The following is a 21,614-nucleotide window of genomic DNA, read 5'->3' as shown; positions in this document are numbered from 1 at the left end:
AACAGGAGTATACTCGCCTCTCCTGGAACCCTCGGACGTAGCTAACAGCTACCACCAGTACCAGCAGTGACTTCCCAGTAGACAGCTGGGCAGAATCACGTGACTGCAGCAGCCAATCAGAGGCCACAGCGTCACATCCCCAAACTCATGGCGCCCAGGATGTGAGCACTTCATTTACGAAAACGGAGGTCTAATCTTATAGAGCCCAACAAGTTCTGACTTGTCGCTTTTATATATAAACACGTATGAAAATAAAGTCTCTAGGACAAAGTGCCTTTGTTGCTCATAGTAACCTGAGCATTCCTTTAATATTCTAAACTCGGGAACAATGCAACCTTGCCCTTACGATGGAGAGCAAGACCACTTTTATTTTGTGAAGATGTATTTACAAGGTCTGGTCAAATTGGGAATTTTGGGTAGGGAGGTGGAGGTTTACCATTTGCTCTCACCATGTCTGTATTATAGCTGCAAATCCTGCTTCAACCGCAGGTTCACGACGATACCTGAACGCCTGGTTGGCTTTATATATACACCTCAATGGGTGGAAGGAGAGCTCTCATCTGATATAGACATCCACTCTGAAGGGTGTCAGTCACATTCGTCCATCTAACTATGTCAGGCCATACAAACTATGTAATGTAAAACTCTTGTGTCCACATATTATGGAAACCTCCTAGATAACAATGTAACCATCTTGTGTACGACAGGCGTGCATGAATACCACTGATATGATCCCTATTAGAGATGAGCGAGTATACTCGCTAAGGGCAATTGCTCGAGAGGGCATTGCCCTTAGCGAGTAACTGCCCGCTCGAGAGGAAAGATTCGGATGCCGGCACGGGGGGAGCGGTGAGTAGCGGCAGTCAGCAGGGGGGGGGGGAGAGGGAGAGAGAGATCTCCCCTCCATTCCTGCCTGCCGCCGGCACCCGAACCTTTCCTCTCGAGCGGGCAGGTACTCACTAAGGGCAATGCCCTCTCGAGCAATTGCCCTTAGTGAGTATACTCGCTCATCTCTAATCCCTATATATCATACCATCTACTATAATGCATTTATCGGGGACTGGAGAGGAGCCAAACACTGAAGATTCGGCATCTTACAATGGGTGAAATTGCCTATTATGGAGCTGAATTTACTACATACTGTATGAGACTGACAACTGGAACGCTGGAATAAAGATTTGTGTATCATCTTCCGTTGTCATATATGCAGTAGTACAGAAACACTGAGGTAAAGAATCTCCACTGATTCCTACAAGACGTTTACACTGTAAACCCCAAGACTTTTTACAGTGGATGATTGGGGCGATGTAGCCCCTTCCTGACATTTGGCGTACGTGTATGGCAGAAGTTGTAAGGGATTGTAAAGAGCAGGCTCAGGAGCTGACCTTGCGCCATGCATGACTGGTGTCAGATGTATTATACTCCCACCAACAGCAGCTGGAATCAGGAATCACTCTGATCCCATCCATTTAACCACTTCTATGCCACGGCATCAGCACCAAGCAATGCAATTGCAGAGTGTTGAGCAGTTGTCACGCCACCCAGAGGTCTACAGAAAACCCCCAGTCATTCTATCATAGTCCACTTATTACACGCTGCCTCTGGTAGGGTGTAATAGAAAGACAGCACAGGCACACTACACTACAGTATAGACGCACTTCAGTGTATTGTACAAGTGACCACATGGTTAGGTCCTCTTGCCAGATGTAATGTAGATCAAGTGTTATGATGGTGGGGCAGTGGACAGGTAGACGAGACAGTATGCAGCACAAAATGTTTTACTGTACGTCAATATTTACACTCTTTCGTTCCCTAGGAGGGTAAATAATACTTTAAATGTTGCAAATGGTCCCGAACAACTACAGTTAGCTGCATAAGCACCCGATTCATTCAGGAAGCAGGGCTTCTCCATATGGGCTCAGTCACACGGGCGCATCGGCACCCGTACACCGGCGCCGATGCGCCTGTGTGACTGACAGAAGACGGCCATACCTGAAGACGGACGTGTCTCTGCAGCGCTGATGAAAGAACACATGACCGGTAATGAAGCCGGTCACATGTTCATCCTCCTGGCGCTGCAGAGAGACGTCCGTCTTCAGGTACGGCCGTCTGCTACCTGCCGTAACATGGCACCGATGCGCCCGTGTGACTGAGCCCTCTAAGTGTATTGAGAGGTTAGCCTGCCTGTGTACAGTGCCTGAATGAATGGCTGTCCATCACCGTACAAGACGTAAGTAGGTGTGTACACTGTGTAATGAATGAATTGCTATTTCCTGTCCACTTTGCATTAAAAAATGAATTAAAATGTGATCAAAAAGTTCTATGGAACCTAAAATAGTAATAATAAGCACTATTGATGAACCCGCAAAAACTAAGCCCTCAGACAGCTCAGACAGAAAAAGCAAAAAGTTCTAGGCCTCAGGAAATAGCGACAAAAACACACATTTTTTCCTTTTAAAAATAATGTAATAAAGTAGTAGAATTCATAAAAAATATATAAATTTGATACCATCATAATTGTACTGACCTGCAGAATAAACCTAGCATGTCATTTTTACCATACATTGAACGCTCTAAAGAGAAACCTAAAGAACTATGGTTTTTCCCACATTCCATTCCATATTTTCCATTCCAAAAAGTTTTTCAGTATATTATATGATATTAAATGCTACCATTAGAGGGGTTATCCCAAAATCAACTTTTATTAAATATCCATAGGTCTACTGGGTTATTGAGGTAAGGCCTCAGGGAGTGTAATTTGGTGTCTTGCTCTTGCACCTAAGTCAGAGAAGGTAATGACATGTCTGGTTGCCAGCTGAAGGCCGAAAGAGTACTGGGAGCAAAAGCACTGATATGTAGGCTGTATGGCGGCCTGGCCATGATTAGGCTATCGCTGCGTGATTCTTGTGCAGATACTGTATGTGTCTGGGGACACTGATGAGTGAAAGGCATTGAGGGTGATAAAGTCAAGTCAGAATGGGGAAGATGAATCAGCTGAAGGTCGTGCACCAGGCCGTAGACCGTCCGAGGATACAGGTACTTGCAGTATGCAGCCTCACGTGTGACATTGCAGATCTTTGTACAGATTTCACTTAAATGAAGTGAAAATCCATTGCTGTCCCGTTGTAGATTCGGCATGCTGTGGAATAGAAAAATCAGCAACATACCTACTTATGTTAAAACCCCATTGACTTATATTGTACCGTACATTATTGCAAATCTATTCCACAGATGAAACTCGGCAGCAATTTTGTTCTGTGTGAGCTCACCCTTAATCTAAATTCTAATATCCTAGGCACTCTGTAGATATGTCTGCGGGATGGGGACTGTAGACAGCCTGCCAGTTTTGTCGAGCAGAGGGGCCGATGATTGATCAGGGTACTGAGGCTAGGAGGGCATGACCCTAAGGCTACTCCCATACACAGCATTGGCAAAACGCAGCGTGTTTACCTCCGTTTTACCTGCGGATTTTAACGTACCCCATCATTGCTATGGGTGATGAGGTGCGTAAAAAGCGCAAAACGTGGCAAAATAGAACAGATAGCGCTCGAAAATTGTGGCGTAAGAAAATGCATTGAAATCAATGGGAGCGCTCTACCGCGATTACTTTGGCATAGTTTTGTAGCCTGTAAGGCATGTTTATTTGCACGCACCAAACAAAGACGCACCGATTGAAATGGCTAATGAGTCTAATTGGTCCCAGATATGCTCTTTTTCCTGCACAATTATGCAGTGTTTCATGCATCTCCTAGCATATTTTGTGTGTATTTGCGCATCCTCATTGACTTCTATGGGGGCTTTTGGTGTGTAAATATGCAAAAAAAATAGAGCATGCCGAGTTTTTTTCGTGCAGGAAAAATGCAGGCATCTGACTGAACCCCTTGAAATCAATGGGTGCTATTTTCTGCGTATTGCACGCGCAAATTGTGTGTGCTGAAATACATGTGCAAATACAGCCATGTGAAGAGAGCCTTAGGGTAAAATTTTTTCCTATTATAATAAGTAGGCTTTATTTGTGTGCGCAAACTTTGCACACGCAATACATAGAGAATAGAACCCATTGATATTTTGGCGCACGTATTTCAGTCATGTAAAAAAAATAGAACATGCTCTATTTTTCTGCGTATTTGTGCACCAAAGATCACAATAGAAGTCAATGGAGAGGTGCAAGTGCACGCAATACGCGAGGTGATGTGTAAAACACTGCGTAATTCCGCTGGAAAAAGAATATATCTGGAACTCATTAGACTAATTAGCCATTTCAATCAGTTGTGTTTGTGTCACAGAGCAAAAAAACATGCGGGCAGAAAAAATACAGTAAAATACACCGACATGCACATAAAAAAAGCCTCGTTGATAGCGCAAAAAGGTGCACGGAGGTGTGTGCAATTGCGCTTTTGCTCATGTGAAGCCAACGTAAGGGTCTTTTTACACGGGCTGATATCATTCAGATTCCCATGATCCAAGGAGAATCTGAACGATTACACTGGTCTTCATTAATTTTGCTGACTACAGGATAAAATGGGATCCTTATGTATTTTGGTGTGCTGAATCCAAAAATCTCACCCATTTCTTCCAGTCAAGTCTAGTTTTTCTGCCAAACTCTGTTTACTAATAAACTGTTACAGTAAAAATGTAATGTGAGTGAAATTATAATTTATTGTTGTATTGGTATGTATGTTTTTTCTGGAATGTATATGGGATGTCCCTCAAGAGCTCATGTTACCCAGTGACTAAAATGTGTATCGTAACAGAGAGAAAGATCTTCTGAAATATTTCCATATGTATGAGGAGCTTGTATACTGCATTGACATCAAAGGACGTATTGAGACAATGGGATGTGATAGTTATCTACCTGCAGAATGGAGGCTTTTTATTGACAGTTCAAAGAGAAGTCTAAAGTGTGTGTTGCTTCACAATGGCAATACATTAGCTTCCATTCCTATTGCATATCAGTAAATATGAGAGAAACTTATGAATCCATGAGAACCATTCTCCAAAAAATCAAGTATAGTGATCATTGCTGGATTGTATGTGGCGACCTGAAAGTTGTATCGATTCTTCTAGGACAGCAAAGTGGATGCACAAAATTTCATTGTGCGTCTGCCGAGCAAAGGCAGAACTTTATACAAGGACAGAATGGACAGCTAGAGAGAATTTTACGATTGGTGAAAGGAATATCAGGAATGAACAACTTGTTAATCCTCAAAGTGTTGCTCCCCCCACTGCATATAAAATTGGGACTTATGAAACAGTTCGTTAGGGCTTTGGATCGAGATGGAGAGTGCTCCAAGTACATCTGTACCAAATTTCTTGCTCTTTCACACGGATGAGTTAAAAGCTGGCATATTTGATGGCCCGCAAATAAGGCTTCTAATCAAAGACAGGGAATTCCTTAATACCATGAAAACCATAGAAAAGATTGCTTGGTCTGCTTTTTTTGACGTGGCTAGAGATTTTCTTGGCAACTTTCGGGCTGGAAATTATAACCGTACAGTTCAACATTTGTTGTTTGCTTTTCAAAGGCAGGGAGCAAACATGAGTGTCAAGTTGCATTTCCCTCATAGCCACCTGAACTACTTTCTCACAAATCTTGGATCTATGAGTGAGGAACAAGGAGAACGCTTTCTTCAAGACATCAAACCATGGAACATAGATATCAAGGCAGATGGAACACAAACATGATGGCAGACTACTGCTGGTGTTTACAGAGTGATAGTCCTGGGCATAACTATTCCAGAGCATCCAAAAAGAGAACATTTTCCCTAACAATTAAAATTTACACAACTATTGTTCTCTTGGATAGACGATAGATTCGTTTTTTGCTTGAAACAAATATATATTGTGCCATCGCTTCTGTAGAACTTCTTTTTATCCCAGATATTTGACTTTATAACTAGAGATGAGCGAGCACCAAAATGCTCGGGTGCTCGTTACTCGAGACGAACTTTTCGCGATGCTCGAGGGTTTGTTTCGAATAACGAACCCCATTGAAGTCAATAGGCGACCCGAGCATTTTTGTATATCGCCGATGCTCGCTAAGGTTTTCGTTTGTGAAAATCTGGGCAATTCAAGAAATTGATGGGAACGACACAGCAACGGATAGGGCAGGCCAGGGGCTACATGTTGGGCTGCATCTCAAGTTCACAGGTCCCACTATTAAGCCACAATAGCGGCAAGAGTGGGCCCCCCCCCAACAACTTTTACTTCTGAAAAGCCCTCATTAGCAATGCATACCTTAGCTAAGCACCACACTACCTCCAACAAAGCACAATCACTGCCTGCATGACACTCCGCTGCCACTTCTCCTGGGTTACATACTGCCAATTCCCCCCCCCCCCCGCACGACCCAGTGTCCACAGTGCACACCAAAGTGTCCCTGCGCAGCCTTCAGCTGCCCTCATGCCACACCACCCTCATGTTTATTTATAAGAGCGTCTGCCATGAGGAGGAACCGCAGGCACACACTGCAGAGGGTTGGCACGGCTAGGCAGCGACCCTCTTTAAAAGGGGCGGGGCGATAGCCCACAATGCTGTACAGAAGCAATGAGAAATATAATCCAGTGCCACCGCCATCTGGAGCTGCACACGTGGGCATAGCAATGGGGAACCTATGTGCCACACACTATTCATTCTGTCAAGGTGTCTGCATGCCCCAGTCAGACCGCGATTTTTTATAAATAGTCACAGGCAGGTACAACTCCGCAATGGGAATTCCGTGTGCACCCACAGCATGGGTGGCTCCCTGGAACCCACCGGCTGTACATAAATGTATCCCATTGCAGTGCCCTGGACAGCAGAGCTAACATCAGATTAAATGCAGGTGGGCTTCAGCCCACACTGCATGCCCCAACCGGAGCAGGGTTTTTAATTCATAGACACAGGCAGGTACAACTCCCTATTGTGAAGTCCCTGTGGACCGACAGCATGGGTGGGTGCCAGGTAGCCACCGGCGGTACATAAATATATCCCATTGCATTGCCCATCACAGCTGAGGTAATAAATTCATGTTTAATGCAGGTGGGCTTCGGCCCACACTGCATGCCCCAGTCAGACTGGGGTTCTTTAGAAGTGGACACATGCAGTTACAACTCCCTGTGGACCCACAGCATGGGTGGGTGCCAGGAAGCCACTGGCGGTACATAAATACATCCCATTGCAGTGCCCAACACAGCTGATGTAGCGTCAGCTGTAATGCAGGTGGGCTAAAAATTAATTTGATTACACTGTAGGCGAGGGCCCCCAAAAATTGGTGTACCAACAGTACTAATGTACCTCAGAAAAATTGCCCATGCCCAACCAAGAGGGCAGGTGAAACCCATTAATCGCTTTGGTTAATGTGGCTTAATTGGTAACTAGGCCAGGAGGCAGCCCAGTTAAAATAAAAATTGGTTGAAGTGAAAGTTTCAATGCTTTAATGAGCATTGAAACGTATAAAAATTGTTTAGAAAAATTATATGACTGAGCCTTGTGGGCCTAAGAAAAATTGCCCGTTCGGCGTGATTATGTGAGGTTTCAGGAGGAGGAGCAGGAGGAGGAGGAATATTATACACAGATTGATGAAGCAAAAAGGTCCCCGTTTTTGATGGGGATAGAGAACGATGCTTCCATCCGCGGGTGCAGCCTACGTATTGCTTAGGTATCGCTGCTGTCCGCTGGTGGAGAAGAGAAGTCTGGGGAAATCCAGGCTTTGTTCATCTTGATGAGTGTTAGCCTGTCGGCACTGTCGGTTGACAGGCGGGTACGCTTATCTGTGATGATTCCCCCAGCCGCACTAAACACCCTCTTTGACAAGACGCTAGCCGCAGGACAAGCAAGCACCTCCAGGGCATACAGCGCGAGTTCAGGCCACGTGTCCAGCTTCGACACCCAGTAGTTGTAGGGGGCAGAGGCGTCACGTAGGACGGTCGTGCGATCGGCTACGTACTCCCTCGCCATCCTTTTACAGTGCTCCCGCCGACTCAGCAGTGACTGGGGAGCGGTGACACAGTCTTGCTGGGGAGCCATAAAGCTGTCAAAGGCCTTAGAGAGTGTTGCCCTGCCTGTGCTGTACATGCTGCCTGATCTCCGCGCCTCCCCTGCTACCTGGCCCTCGGAACTGCGCCTTCGGCCACTAGCGCTGTCGTATGGGAATTTTACCATCAGTTTGTCCGCCAGGGTCCTGTGGTATAGCAACACTCTCGAACCCCTTTCCTCTTCGGGTATGAGAGTGGAAAGGTTCTCCTTATACCGTGGGTCAAGCAGTGTGTACACCCAGTAATCCGTAGTGGCCAGAATGCGTTTAACGCGAGGGTCACGAGAAAGGCATCCTAACATGAAGTCAGCCATGTGTGCCAGGGTACCTGTACGCAACACATGGCTGTCCTCACTAGGAAGATCACTTTCAGGATCCTCCTCCTCCTCCTCCTCCTCCTCAGGCCATACACGCTGAAAGGATGACAGGCAAGCAGCATGTGTAGCCTCACCAGTGGGCCAAGCTGTCTCTTCCCCCTCCTCCTCATCTTCCTCCTCCTCCTCACCGCGCTGAGATATAGACAGGAGGGTGCTCTGACTATCCAGCGACATACTGTCTTCCCCCGGCTCTGTTTCCGAGCGAAAAGCATCTGCCTTTATGCTTTGCAGGGAACTTCTCAAGAGGCATAGCAGAGGAATGGTGACGCTTATGATTGCAGCATCGCCGCTCACCACCTGGGTAGACTCCTCAAACTTTCCAAGGACCTGGCAGATGTCTGCCAACCAGGCCCACTCTTCTGAAAAGAATTGAGGAGGCTGACTCCCACTGCGCCGCCCATGTTGGAGTTGGTATTCCACTATAGCTCTACGCTGCTCATAGAGCCTGGCCAACATGTGGAGCGTAGAGTTCCACCGTGTGAGCACGTCGCACAGCATTCGGTGCACTGGCAGATTAAACCGATGTTGCAGGGTGCGCAGGGTGGCAGCGTCCGTGTGGGACTTGCGGAAATGTGCGCAGAGCCGGCGCACCTTGCCGAGCAGGTCTGACAAGCGTGGGTAGCTTTTCAGAAAGCGCTGAACCACCAAATTAAAGACGTGGGCCAGGCATGGCACGTGCGTGAGGCTGCCGAGCTGCAGAGCCGCCACCAGGTTACGGCCGTTGTCACACACGACCATGCCCGGTTGGAGGCTCAGTGGCGCAAGACAGCGGTCGGTCTGCTCTGTCAGACCCTGCAGCAGTTCGTGGGCCGTGTGCCTCTTATCTCCTAAGCTGAGTAGTTTCAGCACGGCCTGCTGACGCTTGCCCACCGCTGTGCTGCCACGCCGCGTGACACCGAATGCTGGCGACGTGCTGCTGCTGACACATCTTGATTGCGAGACAGAGGTTGCGTTGGAGGAGGAGGAGGAGGGTGCTTTAGTGGAGGAAGCATACACCGCCACAGATACCACCACCGAGCTGGGGCCCGCAATTCTGGGGGTGGGTAGGACGTGAGCGGTCCCAGGCTCTGACTCTGTCCCAGCCTCCACTAAATTCACCCAATGTGCCGTCAGGGAGATATAGTGGCCCTGCCCGCCTGTGCTTGTCCACGTGTCCGTTGTTAAGTGGACCTTGGCAGTAACCGCGTTGGTGAGGGCGCGTACAATGTTGCGGGAGACGTGGTCGTGCAGGGCTGGGACGGCACATCGGGAAAAATAGTGGCGACTGGGAACTGAGTAGCACGGGGCCGCCACCGCCATCATACTTTTGAAGGACTCCGTTTCCACAACCCTATACGGCAGCATCTCCAGGCTGATAAATTTGGCTATGTGCACGTTTAACGCTTGAGCGTGCGGGTGCGTGGCGGCGTACTTGCGCTTGCGCTCATACACTTGCGCTAGCGACGGCTGGACGCTGCGCTGAGAGACATTGCTGGGGCCGAGGACAGCGGAGGTGAGGGTGTGGGTGCAGGCCAGGAGACGGTAGTGCCTGTGTCCTCAGAGCGGGGTTGGATCTCAGTGGCAGGTTGGGGCACAGGGGGAGAGGCAGCGGTGCGAACCGGAGGCGGTGAACGGCCTTCGTCCCACCTTGTGGGGTGCTTGGCCATCATATGTCTGCGCATGCTGGTGGTGGTGAGGCTGGTGGTGGTGGCTCCCCGGCTGATCTTGGCGCGACAAAGGTTGCACACCACTGTTCATCGGTCGTCTGCACTCTCAGTGAAAAACTGCCAGACCTTTGAGCACCTCGGCCTCTGCAGGGTGGCATGGCGCGAGGGGGCGCTTTGGGAAACAGTTGGTGGATTATTCGGTCTGGCCCTGCCTCTACCCCTGGACACCGCACTGCCTCTTGCAACCTGCCCTGCTGCTGCCCCTGCCTCCCCCTCTGAAGACCTGTCCTCAGTAGGCGTAGCAAACCAGGTGGGGTCAGTCACCTCATTGTCCTGCTGCTCTTCCTCTGAATCCTCTGTGCGCTCCTCCCTCGGACTTACTGCCCTTACTACTACCTCACTGATAGACAACTGTGTCTCATCGTCATCGACCTCCTCACCCACTGAAAGGTCTTGAGACAGTTGCCGGAAGTCCCCAGCCTCATCCCCCGGACCCCGGGAACTTTCCAATGGTTGGGCATCAGTCACGATAAACTCCTCTGGTGGGAGAGGAACCACTGCTGCTCAATCTGAGCAGGGGCCCGAGAACAGTTCCTGGGAGTCTGCCCGCTCCTCAGAATGTGTCATTGTAATGGAGTGAGGAGGCTGGGAGGAAGGAGGAGCAGCAGCCAGAGGATTCTGAGTTGCAGCAGTGGACGGCGCAGAACTGTGGGTGGACAATAGATTGCTGGAAGCACTTTCTGCCATCCACGACAGGATCTGCTCACACTGCTCATTTTCTAATAAAGGTCTACCGCGTGGACCCATTAAATGTGGGATGAATGTGGGGACGCCAGAAACGTGCCTCTCTCCTAATCCCGCAGCAGTCGGCTGCGATACACCTGGATCAGGAGCTCGGCCTGTGCCCACACCCGGACTAGGGCCTCCGCGTCCTCGGCCGCGCCCACGTCCTCTAGGCCTACCCCTACCCCTCAGCATGCTGTATTACCAGTAATGCAGAAACAGAACGCTGTAATTAAATGTGCCGCTTATTGGCCTGTGGTTGGAGGCTGACTTCGCTTTCGGAACGCCAGGAAATAATTTGGCGCAAGCCTGCTGTAACACTTAGCTGGCTGCGTATGATTTTGTAGAACTACTACACCCAGCACACACAGACCCAGAACACTGAGCAGAGTCACAGGCAGGCCAAATAGATTTTTTGCCCAATATTTTTTAGAAAAGGCCCACTGCCTATATTCAATCAATAATATGTCTTCTGTCCCTGCCTCCACACTTCTGTCCCTGGAGTATGTCACAGAACTGCAGAGTGTTGCACTGTCAACTGCAACACAGCGGTGATTTCAGAGCCCAGACAGAGCCAGGAAATAATTTGGCGCAAGCCTGCTGTAACACTTAGCTGGCTGCGTATGATTTTGTAGAACTACTACACCCAGCACACACAGACCCAGAACACTGAGCACAGTGACAGGCAGGCCAAATAGATTTTTTGCCCAAATTTTTTTGGCAAAGGCCCACTGCCTATATTCAATCAATAATATTAATATGTCTTCTGTCCCTGCCTACGCACTTCTGTCCCTGGAGTATTACTGCAGGGCGCAATGCTCTGCACGGCCGATATACCAAAAAAAAAAAAAAGTGGAACACTGCAAAAAGCAGCCTCCACAGTACTGCACACGGTTAGATGTGGCCCTAAGAAGGACCGTTGGGGTTCTTGAAGCCTAAAATACTCCTAACGCTCTCCCTGCCTAAGCACTTCTATCCCTGGAGTATTACTGCAGGGCGCAATGCTCTGCATGGCCGATATACCAAAAAAAAAAAAAATGTGCAACACTGCAAAAAGCAGCCTCCACAGTACTGCACACGGTTAGATGTGGCCCTAAGAAGGACCGTTGGGGTTCTTGAAGCCTACAATAACTCCTAACACTCTCCCTATAGCAGCTCCAACACGATAGCACTTTCCCTCAGCTATGTCAGAACGCATCTGTGGCGAGCCGTGGGAGGGGCCGATTTTTATACTCGGGTGACACCTGATCTCGCCAGCCACTCACTGCAGGGGGTGGTATAGGGCTTGAACGTCGCAGGGGGAAGTTGTAATGCCTTCCCTGTCTTTCAATTGGCCAGAAAAGCGCGCTAACGTCTCAGAGATGAAAGTGAAAGTAACCCGAACATCGCGTGGTACTCGTTACGAGTAACGAGCATCTTGAACACGCTAATACTCGAACGAGTATCAAGCTCGGACGAGTACGTTCACTCATCTCTATTTATAACCTCTAATCAGACATTTGTGAAAAAACGAGACGTATTGCATATTTTTGGACTTCATATATGGAATCAGCACCTGGTAGCAGAATTTTATTTTTTTCAAATGTAGACCAGTGTTATCGTTCAGTGTAAATGCATGCATCAACTGAACGATGACCTGTGAATGGAGGCAGGTGGGCAAGAACGATCCCTAAATCACAGGAACAATCATCACTGGGGCAACTGTCGGCATCTGCATCCTACAGTTTGTCCAGGGTAAAAGGACCCTAGCACATACAGAGACACCAATTGCTCACCCATTAGGGGACCAAATCAAATGTTTTTGCCAAAGTAGATACTACTTGTCTGCATCCTCATATTTTAGCAAGTTATTCTTTGTGTAATGAAATGTACAATTTTCTACTATATGTTCTGTGTCGATACCACACCGCTTCGAAGATCTCTACTTGCAGTCATTCAGTGAGATCCATCACTGTTTACTTTGTATGAAAAATGTGTCCGGGCATGTGATGATCACAGAGGCGTATGGAGTCGAGCTCCAGGGTGGCCATCATATGACAAGGACAAATCAGAATCCACTGGATGTAAATAGTAAAGGTTCCCACTGAGTCACAGCTAACAGATCATAAGCATTGCCAGCTAATACTGGCACGCTCCATCAAGGTAAGTATATAGGAGGAACTTATTCTGTAGATTTTTAAAAAGTGCAGTTACTGTATAAGTGATTATAAGCATTTTTGTAATATGTGTTTTGTTATAATTTTATCAGCCTATTCTGCACATGTTTTGAAGAAAATGCCTATTCAGCAAGGAGAAGTTGTTGCTGAGAAATCTGTCTTCAGTTAACTAACTGTGTCTGTGCTGTGCCTGCTCTGTTCTCTCTAGTGCAGGCACAGCAGTGGATGGTGGCAGGAGGGTTATATAAAACAGGTGTCAGGAGAGGTCACTATGGGGGATTATATATATTTATTTATTTAATAAGATTTAATAAAATTAAAGGCATTTTTTAAAATATACTTTTCTGTATAAGCTGCTGTGCCTGCACATAAGATAACAGTGCACAAGGGATCTTTCTGTTCACCTACATTATGCATTTAGCTTACTGAACATCGATTTCCTCAGCAATATCTTCAATGTCTTCTCCTAGCTACATAGCTGAATAGGGGTATACAGAACAGGCTGGCAAAACACATTGTAAAAATGCACATAAGTGCCTTTGGAGCACTTCTGCTTATATAGCGCTATATGGGGCCGTCTTCATCTGCTTGAAGGAGCCAAAACTGGGCGATGGAGCAGAAGCACTCCGAAGGTGAAAGTGCGACTACTCTTTAACAGTAGATGGCGGTATTTCACCATCAACTTTGATGCAGTATATTGCTCTCTGACTTTCTACCTATTTGCTTTTGTTTAGAATGTAGGGTAAATTATATTATGCATAACATTATAAAATTATATTATGCATATATTGAGCTGATTGATGATGATGACAAATAGCCTTACTTCAAAGTCCCATATTTTCTACCTAATAAATCTCTGATTAACTGGATTAACGTAAAGCATTTGCAGATGTGCCACTATAGTATTCTACCGTGGTGAGTACACTTTTATATGGCCTATTTTGCAGTTTCATGGGGATAATCCATAAGCTAAAAAATCATGTGTGTAGTTTTTACATTCAGTACTGCATACATCTAATCTGCTGCAGAAGCACATTAAGGGGAGTCTGTCTGCTTAAACATGCTGTCTTCTGGCAGGAGGTTCCTTCACAGATGGGGCTCAGCACTGGGCAGCTGGGCAGAAAATGGATGGATTGCATTATAGTTAATGGGGTCTGTCTGACGCTGTTCGGTTTAATCCGAACGGAACAGGAAAGCGGAATCCCCAACGCAGGTGTGAAACTATCCTTATCAGTATTTATAAGTCAAAACCAGGAATAAAGAATAAACAGAGAAACAGTAAAGTGTGATTGTTCTCAGTAAGAGAAACCAAGTAATCTTGTAGATATGATACCTTTTAATGGCTAACAAAAATACATGATGTTACAGCGGGCTTTCGGGATATCGCCCCCTTCGTCAGGCTAATGAATGAAACTAGTTTGGATGGCACATAATTATAACATACAGATACAGAGGGCAGGGGGAACACTCCTCTTGAGCTAAATAAATGTTCATACACAAAAATTTGAGACTTAAAAAATCCACAAGACAGTCTGAGCAGAGAGATAAATACTAAATCAGTCCACTGAGCAGAGGAATGTGACAGAGGCAAATCACAAGCGGCAGTGAGAAAAAGCAGCTCTGATGCTTAAAAATCGTGGGAAATAAGACACGATTTAGCAGCGATTTTCTCGCGACAAAATCGTGACCACCAGTGTGAAGAAGCCCTCACATGGGCAACAAAATCGCACAATTTTCTCGTGATGCAACAGTGTTACAAATCACATGTATGTAATGCCTGTGCTTTCCAATGGCTGTGATTGGTTCATCGAGCACTGCATTGATTGCCTGAGCCACGGGGCTCGAGAACCAATCAGAGCCATCGCTTCCTAGAGGCGGGTTTTATGAACCCCGTAACCAGGAAGCAATATGCTGAGGCCTGCAAGCAAGTGTGCCAAAGCGCAGGAGACCAGCGGGAGGACCCGGACTGTGGCTGTTAGGTAATGTTTTTGTTTTTTTGTTTTTTTTATGCAATGCAGCTAGGGGTTATTTTCGGGGTAGTGCTTATATTTCAGGCCCCCCTGGAAAATACCGAAAATTTAGGGTAGGTCATATGTTTGAGGTAGATCTTATTTACGGGAAAAAATAAGACCTAACCTAAAACCTCAGCAAAATTGTGTGAGAAAATCTTGGTATCGCCGTGAGAAATGCAGTGATATTGCACAAAAAATGTGGGAACACAGCTGCGATATCGCTGTCACCCATGTGAAAGAGGCCTGAAACTGACAGAACCAAGACCCATTGATGTTAATTAGAGATGAGCGAGCGTACTCGCTAAGGAAAACTACTTGAGCGAGCAGTGCCTTATGCAAGTACCTGCCTGCTCGTCTCTAAAGATTCGGGTGCTGGCGGGGGGCGGGGGAGAGTTGGGAGGAACGGGGGGGATCTCTCTCTCACTCTCTCCCCCCCGCTCCCCCCTGCCTACTCCCGAAACTCCCCACTCTCCCCCGCCAGCAGCCGAATCTTTAGAGACAAGCGGGCAGGTACTCGCATAAGGCACTACTTGCTCGAGCAGTTTGCCTTAGCGAGTACACTCGCTCATCTCTAATGTTAATGTTTGTATTCATATTTGCAATTTTATTCCTCCCAAAATAAATCACAGCACGTACCGTTCAAGAATCTTGTCCTGTTGGACAAGAATCGCTCATTCAAGTCAATGGGTGTGCGAAAACAAACGGAATGAACTCACATAGCAAGTAAATGCGGTATGTTTTTTAACGCACCGACTGACTTTTTCGGGGAATTTTAAATTACATAATTTGGGCCACCCAACAACAAGGAAGAAAACATTGATTCAGATGGGTGTTACTGTATAAGCATATGATGTTAAATGTGATAGCTTTAAGATAGCACTTCAGGGAAATTTTTTCATTATATCCTCAGTGTGCAATTGAGATAAAGTGTATTGTAGAGCTGCTAATGCACTTATCAATTACTTTATTCATGAAAGCTAAGATCTGGTCCATCAACCCACATAACCTCAATTTAATCCTACGGCATCTGTCATATGGACCGGAAGTCATATTTTCCATTTATTATTAGCCTACTCATTCAATCATGAAGATTCTGAACATCAACAATAAAGAGTATTAACCCCTTAACAACTGCCAATACGCCTTTTGCCGGCCTGTATCAGCGGTCTATGTATGAAGATCTCTCTTCATACATAGCGGAGCAATCTCCCTCTATGCAATGCGGGTGCCGGCTGTTTCTTACAGCCGACACCCGGCGGCAACAGCTCCGATCAGCTGCATGGCTGATCGTAACTTTTAACCTTTTAAATGCTGCTATCACCTCTAGACAGCAGCATTTAAATCATTCAAGAGTCCCGTACGGCTCCCCACGATGAGACCCAGGGCTGCCTTGACAGAATGCCTATCAAGCCATGCCCGTGGGGTGGCTTGATAGACTGCCTACCCGATAGCAGAATGATGTAATGCTGTGGCATTACATGATACTGCAGGAGCAATCAAAGCATCGTAAGTTATAGTCTCCTCTGGGGACTAAGAAAAAAAGTAAAAATAAGAACTATAAAGTTTTACTAATTATTAAAATAATAAAAAGTTCACCCCCCCCCCCACCCTTGGCATATTTATAATAAAAGAATTGAAATAATAAAACAAAAATAAATATTTGGTATTGCTGCGTCCGTAAAAGTCCGATCTATCAAAGTTATGCATTATTTACCCCGCACGATGAACGTTGTCAGAAAAAAAACTAACGTTAAACATGCACTTTTTTGGTCACCCTGTCTCAAAGAAAAAAATGCAATAAAAAGCGATCAAAAAGTTGAATGTATTCCAAAATGGTAACAACGGAAAATAGAGAAGGTCCTGCATAAAATGAGCCCCTGCACACCTATGTCGATGGAAAAATAAAAAGGCTATTGTGCGCAGAAGATGGCGGCAGAAAATAATTTTTAAAAATTCTTTGAGTCGGGCAGCATAAAAAAAACGATTTAAGTTCGGTATCGTAGTAATCATACCGAGCCATAGAATAAAGTTATTATGTCATTTTTGTTGCAGTAGTAACAAGACGCACTGATAGATGGCGGAATTTCATTTTTTTTCCATTTCTCTGTACTTAGAATTTTTAAAAAGTTTGTCAGTACATTATACAGTACATTAAATAGTACCAATGAAAAATACAAATTTTACCGCGAAAAAACAAGCCCTCATACAGCTACTTAGATAGATAAATAAAGGAGTTACGATTTTTTAAAAGGGGGGAGGAAAAAAACAAAAATGGAAAAAAACTTGGTCACTAAGGGGTTAAAATCCCCTTTCACTACTTTTCCTCTATACACTGATTGGCCATAAACCACTTGCATTCTCTTTGTGACACCAAAATATCTCTCATCCAATGGGGCATGGACTCCACAAGACTTAAGTGGAATGTAGCGTCAAGAGATTAGCAGCAAATCCTTTAAATAAATGGTCTCCACACTTTAAGACAACTTATATTAATATGATAGCCAATGTAATAACTAGCAAAAAAAGTGTAAATCACTATATTTACATAAAATGATATCTAAGTGCTGAAAATCTCTTTAAAGTGTTGCCACTAATTCCTTCTAATTTGCTGTCCACTGCCTGTTGTCAAATGAAATTCATCTCTAGTAACAGAGATAACAAAACAGAACACAATAAGCAGAGGAGGGTTATGACTCCTGCTGCCAATAGAGGTTTAAAGAGAGAAGAGAAAGAGTGAGACAAGCAGAAACTCACATAGATACTGCAGCAGTTACTAGTTACTAATATAACACTACTGAAATTCCTGAATAATTTTTGCAGTGTGTCAGGGTGCATTATCCTGCTGAAAGAGACCGCTGTGATTAGGGAATAGCGTTGCCATGAGGAGTGTGCTTTGTCTGCAACAATGTTTAGGTAGGTGGAACATGTCAAAGTAACACCCACGTGAATGCCAAGACCCATAATACATCCTGGGGCCATCTCTTCCCCAGGTAAATAACATGTATGTACCTGGCTGTACACATGAGCTAAGAGAAAAGGTGGTTCATCAGATCAGGTTACCTTCTTTCATTGCTTCATGGTATAGTTCTGATTACAAGGGTCTATATGGCTACATGGACCCATATATAGGAAGCTGAAATGCATTGTGTTCTCACACCTTTTTTTTTCATTGCCAACATTGACTTTTTTTCAGCAACTTCTGTTACAGTAGCTTTTAGGGATTAGTAGCTTTGTGGGATTAGACCAAAGGTGCTAGTCTTCACTACCCAATGAATCTTAGGCCGCCTGCAAACGTCCGGGTCGAATCCGGCTGCGAGAATTCTCGCAGCATAACCTGACCCGAGCATCTGCAGAGAGCAGCATGTCACTCACCTGCTCCCGCGGCCCCGGCTCTTTCATGTGCAGCTGGCGCATGCGCAGAGCGGAGCCGGCGAGTGACGTTTGTGCACCAAATCGCGGCCGTCTGCATAGGATTGCGTTTGTTAACGCAATCCTATGGCAGCTTCCAGGGGCGAAAATTCGGGCGGAAATCCCGCCGCGGAATTTCCGCCCGTCTGCAGGCGGCCTTAAGCACCCATGATGCCAGTCCGTCATATATCCTTCCTTTGCCCAGTTTTGGCAGATACGAACCAATACATACTAAGAACCCCCCACATACCTGCCATTTTGGAAATGCTCTGACCCAGTTGCCTAGCCATCCTAATTTGGTCCTTGTCAAAGTTGCTGATGTGCCCATTGCATCACAGATCCTTTATGCTTGCTCATTCTTTCTGCTTATAACACATCAACTTCATGAACTGACTGTTTGCTTGCTGCCTAATACTCATATATAGTATAATACTCTTTGACATGTGACATGTTATTGCCGATCAGCCTGCAGTATATTATTACTGCAGTGTATGATCACCAAAGGTGGACCTTCATATAGACACACAGGGTAGTTTCTTTCGACTATTGTGAGTGAAATGTGAGAAGGTTATAAGAATGTGACCGAAGTTTTCCTCCCTCTGGGTACAGATACCTCAATGTAGAATAATTAACTTTGGGAGCGCATTCTCACTTTTACAACAGGACGGTTACATAAAACCTTCTGATCGATGAACTTCGTATCTTGTTAACACACTGACGATAGAGGAACAGCAATGGAGACAGCAGGCAAGGTAAGGGCATAGATTTATTCCTATTATTGTATGATAGTATATACCTACATTTTTCAGGCACACCTAAACATTTCCATCTGTCTTACGTATTCAGTTATTTTTACATTTATCAACTAGAACCTGAGATCTACCGATGAATTGCAAACTACATATTGCCACGTGCTGGCAATGGACTAGCCACAGTAAGGCTAGGGCTACACAGTGTTATGTATCACATGACCAAAAAAGTTGTGTAAGGCCAGATACGCATGAGCGTGTTTTTGTGGAATGGCGTTGCATATTTGCGTGTGCATCGGCGTATTTTACTGCACTTTTTGCGCACACAAGTCGTGCAGAATAGCCCATGCAAAAAAAAAACACACACACTGATGCTCTCAGCAATCGAAATGGCCAATAGTTCCAAATGTACTCCTTATCTGCGCAAATGCACAGGAAAATAGAGCATTCTGTGTATTGTTTTTCACAACCTGATTGCGCACCCCAAATATACACAAGTGAATGAACACATTGAAATCAAAGGGTTCTATTTTCTGTGTATTGTGCAACCAAATTTGCTTGTGTTGATCCGGCTTAACTTCTTTTGGCTTACTCTTATGCAACTGTTTTAGAGAGGCGATTTGGCAATAAAAAAACAGCCAAACAGCAGGAATGTCGCAGTTACATGTGACTTAGAGTTTATTCATAGGAACGCATTAGAGCCACATATTGTGCATGCGAAAATGATTTCAATGGGTTCGTTCATGAGCATATTTTGCGTACACATTTTGTTTGCACAAAAAAATATGCATGCTCTATTTTTGTGCATATTGCGCATGAATATAACACCTATTAAACCAAATTAATTACTTGACTATAGAAATCAATGGGAGCATGCTTGCGTATTTTTTTGCACATGCATATATGCACGACATACACGCAAAAAAAACCCCAGTAAAATATAGTCAGGGGCGTGAAAACCTGCAACGTCCATCGTGCAAATAGGCAGCGCAAATGCACGTGTAAATGTGTTTACACTCATGTAAGGCTGCCTGCACACGAGCGGGTCGGATCCGGCAGCGAGAATTCTCGCCGCGGGACCCGACCCGAGAGCCTGCAGGGACGAGCGCGTACTCACCCGCGCCTGGTGGCCCCAGCTCTTTCATGTGCCGGCTGCCGCGCAGCCGGCGCATGCGCAGACCGGAGCCGGCGGCCGGGTGAGTGCGTGCCCCGCACAAAAATAGGACATATCGCGGTTTGTTTGCCGCGCGAGATTTCGCGCGGCCAAACCGCGGCCGTCTGCATAGGAGTGCGTATTGTAATGCACTCTTATGCAAACTTTCAGTGGCGGAAATCCCGCGGGAAATCCCTCGGCGGGATTTCCGCCCGTGTGCAGGCGGCCTTAAGCATATTTTTTAGTGTTACGAAATGATGCATTCAAAATGCACGCGAGTGAATATTGCATATACAAATTTTGCGCATGCAGATATGGTTGTGTGAATCCGGCCTTAGTTCTGTAAAACCGCTTTACTAAAAATGGGATTATGGGGGCTTTATTTCAAGCTGGTAAGTTAATAGCGTGATACAGGAGTGCAGCCCCGGTTTCATCTGTAGATGAATGGAAGCAGCAGATGCATCAGGTCAAATGTTTAAACAGTATAAATCAATGCAATTCAAATGATTCTTAACTGATATCTTATTGTAAGAATAGTCATTACATATCTGGATTGTAACAGGATGGGGCAGATTGTTTAGATGAAAACTTCAATATGGCCCATAAACCGTACAGTTCTTGCCTATGTAGTGTGACTGCAGCTTAGAATTCCATGCATTGCTATGCATTCTGTATGAAGATTTGCCACAGAAAAATGTACAAAAATTGCCATGTTAACTTTTATTATAGGTAATTAAGTGCAAGGCGGCCGTGACATGGGAAGCAAATCAACCGTTTTCTATTGAAGAAATTGAAGTTGCTCCACCTAAAGCTGAAGAAATAAGAGTCAAAGTGAGCATTTATTTCACTTCACATTAATATGAACCATATAAAACTGCACTGCATATGGCTGTAATATGCTTCCCATAGAAATCTATGACCTATTATACAGGACAGTCTGGTGCATTGCTCCTTTGTGATTCTGTGGTGTTGCTGCTGTGGCCCTATTACTGTCAGGGGTACAATTTGTTGGGTACAAATATTTTCAAGGGCATTATCTGTGACACTAAGTACTATAGGGGGCACTATCAGCGCGGCACCAATATTTGTAGCAGGACTGTTTGTTTTGCAATATTTCCACTGCAGAGTATTTGGGGGCACATTTCAAACTTTGTTAACTAGGCAAAATGTCTCTGATTGTGTCATAGAGGCGTCTAGTGATCAGCAAAATCTACACAAGCGGAAAAAGAGGTCACGACACACAAGGAGCCTCTAAGAGCCTTTTTCTAGGCCAAGGGGGGAACCCCTTTTAAAGCCTAAGGTGGCAAAACTGTTCA

General features: G+C 45.6%; 1 protein-coding gene across 2 annotated transcripts in view; it reads left to right on the top strand.

The window, feature by feature from the left end:
- The first annotated feature begins 12,937 nt into the window (after positions 1-12,937).
- The window catches only part of LOC136572957 (alcohol dehydrogenase 1-like), a 31,835-nt gene continuing 23,158 nt past the window's right edge, over positions 12,938-21,614 (top strand). Inside the window, exons 1-3 of one of the 2 annotated variants that reach the window (XM_066574006.1) lie at positions 12,938-12,962; positions 19,060-19,148; positions 21,028-21,129. In XM_066574006.1, the coding sequence (XP_066430103.1) occupies positions 19,131-19,148; positions 21,028-21,129 (120 nt within the window). In that variant the 5' untranslated portion in view covers positions 12,938-12,962; positions 19,060-19,130. Of the gene's footprint in view, positions 12,963-19,056; positions 19,149-21,027; positions 21,130-21,614 lie in introns of both variants that reach the window. The other variant, XM_066574005.1, reaches the window with a different exon arrangement.

This window comes from Eleutherodactylus coqui, chromosome 7, assembly GCF_035609145.1.
Source record: "Eleutherodactylus coqui strain aEleCoq1 chromosome 7, aEleCoq1.hap1, whole genome shotgun sequence".
Classification (NCBI taxonomy): Eukaryota; Metazoa; Chordata; class Amphibia; order Anura; family Eleutherodactylidae; genus Eleutherodactylus; species Eleutherodactylus coqui.
The sequence above is the reverse complement of the archived record's forward strand: the minus strand, read 5'-3'. Positions and strand labels throughout refer to the sequence as shown.